A 5608-nucleotide genomic window follows, 5' to 3' on the forward strand; every position below is an offset into this window, starting at 1 on the left:
TAATGCTTCATTTATCCACTAGAAAACTCCTTGAGGTTAAACTTCACATATGAACAAGAGACTTTGGGCTCTACCTCTCCACTAAATTTGTGTCCCATTCAATAAGGTACTTGGCTAAAAAATGGTGGGTGATGTAAATAAATTTCTCTCTATAATTTTGGAGGAAACTTGTGACTAATATTTCTTCTTTACTAGTGAGTATTGTGGCTTTTGACACTAGCACCCTATATATACATACTTTGTACAGGTAAAACACTCTTTATATGATATTCACATTAGCAAATAATTCTTTTCATGTGTCAAATTATAGTTCCGAATATGAGTGAGGGGAAACTAGTCCACTTGTCCAAAAACATTACATCCCCATTTGACATGCCATATGATAGAAATAGGCTATGCCAGAATAACTCTCTAGATGGGACAACATATAAATTCTTGTCCTTTTAAGCTATAAACATTCTACTCCGTTTGGACTATCAGATATAAACACTTTATACTTATATGACAAATACTTCAACGGTCCAATCCCAAAAAATAGTCCTAGGTCTTAAATACTCTTAAACAACAATAAGAACACATTATAGTGAAAATAAAGAAAACTTAACAATTATAAAACAAAAATAGTACATAGCAATGACAATTTTACATACCTGGAGCAATATATCCATGAGTTCCTTTAAGTGACGTCCAATTAGATGAGTCTGGCTTTAATAGTCATGCAATGCCAAAATCAGATACACGAGCCTTGAGTTCCAAGTCTAGCAGTATATTTTTGCTTGAAATATCCAGATGAATTATTGGTGGAATACATTCATTATGCAAGTAAGACAAAGCATTAGCCACACTTTTGATGACATTTACTCTTTTCAGCCAATCAAACCTAATAGCCTCTGCTTGCTTGCTCAAAATCCGTGCTAAGGTTCCTTTTTCCATGTACTCATACACAAGAAACATGCATCGTGGATGGAAACAACATCCATAAAGTTTGGCAATATTCCGGTGCCTTATTTCGGTTAATATACGCATCTCATTCCTAAAGCTTTCATCATTAACTATTGTCTCACCTTCCAATGGGTGGAACTTCTTCAAGGCTACAACATGGCTAGTAGGTAGCACTGCTTTGTAAACATTTGCAGAAGTTCCAGTTCCAATGCAATATTTGGAATCAAAATTCTCTGTTGCTTGAATAATGTCCACACAAGCAATCTGGCCATCAAAATTCCATATGGAAAATATATTACCATGATTTCTTGTTGTTGCTTCTATATTTCCTTTTTTCAATTTTTTTTACATGAGGTAGAAAACACCGATAATTGCAAGTGCTAGGAATACAATTCCTATCAAAGAAGCAATGATGGATATGACAACCTTATGTCCATTTTTCTTCAATTCCTTGCTTCTACGAGATTGATTGTAGGGAAGTAGACCTTGAAGGTCACCACATAACCCTTTATTGTTCCTAAATGCTTGTGGTGAAGCATTTTTGAAAATTTTGTTGTTAGGAACAACACCCACCAACTCATTGTAGGAGAAATCAAGAGATAGTAAGCGACCCAAGTCTTCAAGAGAAAAAGGTATTGAGCCTGTGATCCTATTGTGTGATAGATTCAAAATTTCCAGCATCACCAACTTTGCAAGCTCTGGTGGTATCGGTCCACTGATTGAGTTATGACTAAGGTCCAACTGAGCTTGTAGGGATACTAGATCACCAATTTGAGATGGAATGCTTCATTCAATGGATTCCCGCTCAAATTTAATGAAAACAATATAGAGCAATGACCAAGTTGAGTCGGGATTGATCCAGTTAACCTGTTTGCCAAGAGGTCAAGAAGCTCCAAGTTGATGAATTTATCCATTTCAACTAGTACATGCCCTGAAATATTGTTGCCACTTATATTCAAGTGGAACAAATAGGATAAGCTACCAAATTCCATTGGTATCTCTCCAGCAAGTTTGCTGAAAGAAAGGTCTAGTAGTCCAGGTCGTGTTAACTAACCAATCTCAGGTGGTATCTTCTCACTAATATTGTTTCCAGAAATCTTTAGCGCTGACAAATTCTTACATTCTCCCCAAATTGGTAAGAGTTCATCATATAGTCTATTGTGACTCATATCAATGAAATAAAGATTTGGATGTACACCAAAACTATCAGTTATATTTCCAAAAAATAGGTTGTTGTCAAGTTGAACTCTTGCTAAACTTGTGCAATTTCTAAAGTCTGGAATAGGACACATGAGATTATTGTTATCAACCGTTAATAATTGAAGTGATCGTCCTTGGCATATTTGTTGCGGTAGGCTTCCAGATAATTGGTTGTCATACAAATTGAGTCATTCTAGTCTACTTAAATTAGCCCGAGAATGTGGGAGTGGACTGCCAAGTTTGTTTTGAGATAGGCCCAATTTAACCAGATTTTCCATATCTCCAATTCCTGAAGGCACTAGACCAGATAATTGATTCTCATACAAATAGAGGGTCTCTAGTTTAGTTAAATTAGCAAGAGAATGAGGGATTGAACCAATGAGCTTGTTTGTTTCTAGTTCCAACCCAACCAAATTGTTTAGATTTCCCATTGCGAAAGGTATTGGACCACTAAGTTCATTATCACGCAGGTATAGATATTCAAGGTTGGTTAAATTAGCCACGACAAAGGGGATCATACAGTGAATTTATTCCAGCCAATTGATAAGCCAACCAGATTTTTTGTATTCTGTATTTCTACATGAATTGAGCCACTTATTTCATTGCTAAAGAGGTATAAGTAGCGGAGGCTGCTTAAATTACTCAAGGGAGGCAGAACCCCAGAAAGATTATTATTGGAGAGATCGAGGTGGGTGAGTTTCAAGAGGCTAGCAATTTGATCTGGTATGGGTCCTGTGAGTCCATTGCCACTGAAATCAAGACGAAGGAGATTGGGAAAGGAAGAGAAGGTGAAGTTGTCCAATCCCGAGACCAATTCGAAGTTATCCAGTGTCAGTGACCTGACCCAAACCTATCCATCCCCATCCCCATGATAGGCATGAAGAAACTGCATTAACTACCTATAACCAATAATTCGGATATTTAGAGATATGGAGAACCCTAGCCAACAATCGACAAATGACCAGGCTGTCCTCAAATATATGATACACTTCTTGAAATTTTTTGAAATTTGTAGATGCATAGAGGGTGATAATTCGTTTTAATCTATGTTTATTGGCCAGTTGGGTTTCTCTCACCCATCACCTGTGCAGCATTAATTTCTCAACCATTTGTCATTATAGAGTCTCAATCATATAGTTTAGGCAAACTCTATAAGGCAAAGATAGAATAACATTAATGAAGTCGGAGAAGTGCAAGAAGAACGGGTGAATCAATCATACATACATACCTTTCTGTTGTGAATCATTATGTTGGTAATTTATAGAGGGCAGGTGATAAATCTTGCTTTCTGAAGACAATTCAGTCTCTATTATCGCATTTACTTGGAAGTTGCAGACTTTTGAAGCGTTCATAAACTCTGTGTGTGGGACCTTTGGTTAATAGTCCATGTCGTTCATAAGGAATCTATGGATTTGGCCGTGACCGTGATTTGTGGATTGGTATCTGAACGGTCAAGACTCAGAATCAGTTTAAACCGATACTTATCCAATCAATCTCCACGTCCATTTCAATAATTAAAAAAAAAAAAAAAACTATATATATATATATATATAACAATTCAATTCAGACTTCCATTTCAATTAAAATTGAAGGATAGGTAACGAAAAAGTAGCTGTTTGAATAAAAAAAATGTTAAACCTTAAAAAACTATTCAAAACCAAATACTTTATAAATGGTAAACTATTCAAAACCAAATACTTTATAAATGGTCTGGATTTCATAATTTATTCAAGTCAAAATATATGGCGGAGGTTACTTTTTCCTCTATGTTTTTATCTAGTTACTCCATTATATTGACATCATCCAACAAAATTGATCCAACCACGTAATCATTAGTCAAGATATCAGCCTGGAGCTCCATAATTTCTAATATTAAATTAAACTTCTTTCTCCTTCAAATTTCACATTAAAATGCAACCTAGACTTCAAACCTATTTTGATTTCTCCATTTCAATTAAAAAAATAATAATAAAGGATTTATTATGTTTAATTGCTAATTTTTTTAGATGGTCGATGTCTTATTTTCTTAAGTCCTATGGTTTTTTTTTTTCGAGTCTCTTCACCAAGTCAGCTAAAGAGACCAAAAGATACTCACATGGGTTTGTTTTCCACAAGGAGTGATGGCAATTTGGCAAGTTGGGTCTCCAGCCCAACGCCTTCTCCTCCACCCCAACCATCACCATCCCCTACCCCACCTCCATTCCTCCACCTGCCTCCAAGGGGCTTGACCCGTTTTAAACCAATTACAGAAAGATATGTAAATGGGGTATAAGGAGATGAGGACAAAGCCAAGAATGAGGGTTCCGATTAGAATGAAGACCAACTTGGATCAAAGATGAAGAATCACAATCACAATTGTAGTCCTCACATTGCTGTAAGACTTGTGGCAAGACGTTCCCAACGGGCAACGGGTCAAGTTGTTCTATTTGATTATTCTAAATTTTGAAGTATAAATTTTTTACTTTGATAAAAGGTTGATCTTTTACAGATTTTTTTTTTCCAAGGGCCTTCCTATTAGGGGCCATACAAGAGACCCGGGGAAGAATCAAAGAAGGACCCAATGAGGGGCCAGGATGGAGACCCAAGAGAACCACACCTTTCTTGGAAAACTGGAAAGAATATATAGTGGAGCTAATGGAGGTGCCTTTTCTAGGTGCACAAGGGGAACTTGATCCACAAAGGCAATGATCAAGTCCTTGAGCAATCTCCAACATGGTTTTAAAACTTGGGATTAGTCCTGACTAATACTGATTCGGATAACTCGGGTCAAAATATAACCAAAACCGTTTATTGGAACAAGAATCGACCGTTTACAATCAAATCAAACCTCACCGTATAAAAATGACCCGATTCTGGTTTTGTAGGTCATTTTCCCGATTCGCTTCAATTCAGAACCGTAGAACTCAAGACATCCTGGTGAGTATGGGATTTTTGCACACCACAGCTCACCAATTACGCTAGACAGTTGCTGTTATTACTTCCATATTTGATTCTTTGTGTTTTGATAGGATACAAGTTATGAAATAACATATTTAATTTTTGTCTTTATTCTTTACCAATAACAATTATAAATCCCAACCCATCATCTTCTCATTGCAACTCTCTAACTTCAATTTCAAGTCATGGAGGTAAGTCTTCTAAAATTAACACTAATCGAATAACAAAAACTCATTAGAAACTGATAAAATCAAAATGAGGAAACTCGATTCGGATTTCAGCTATTGTTAATGAAAAGGAATTGGTTTGAGCCTCTATTATTATGTCTTTGTCCCGGCACAACATTTTGTACCATTGTGAATTTGTGATTCAATATTCAATCAATCTCTCTCTCTCTCTCTCTTTCTCTCTCTCCAAAAAAAAAAAAATCTCTTTCTCTCTTCATTAAGTTGGCACTATCCTAGATCCCTTTCTTATTTATAGTATGCAACCTAAAAGTCAAATCTATCTTGATTTCACCATTTGAAAA

The 5608-nt window shown here is 36.0% G+C and overlaps 1 protein-coding gene across 1 annotated transcript in view; it reads right to left on the reverse strand.

Moving 5' to 3' along the window:
* Positions 1-714: 714 nt before the first annotated feature.
* The window catches only part of LOC122064206 (MDIS1-interacting receptor like kinase 2-like), a 16852-nt gene continuing 11958 nt past the window's right edge, over positions 715-5608 (reverse strand). The window contains exons 5-7 of the mRNA XM_042627932.1: positions 1810-1956; positions 1333-1726; positions 715-1206 (exon numbers count right to left, since the gene is read on the reverse strand). Coding sequence (XP_042483866.1) covers positions 715-1206; positions 1333-1726; positions 1810-1956 — 1033 coding nt within the window. The remainder of the gene's footprint in view (positions 1207-1332; positions 1727-1809; positions 1957-5608) is intronic.

Source organism: Macadamia integrifolia, unplaced genomic scaffold, assembly GCF_013358625.1.
Source record: "Macadamia integrifolia cultivar HAES 741 unplaced genomic scaffold, SCU_Mint_v3 scaffold1552, whole genome shotgun sequence".
NCBI lineage: Eukaryota > Viridiplantae > Streptophyta > Magnoliopsida > Proteales > Proteaceae > Macadamia > Macadamia integrifolia.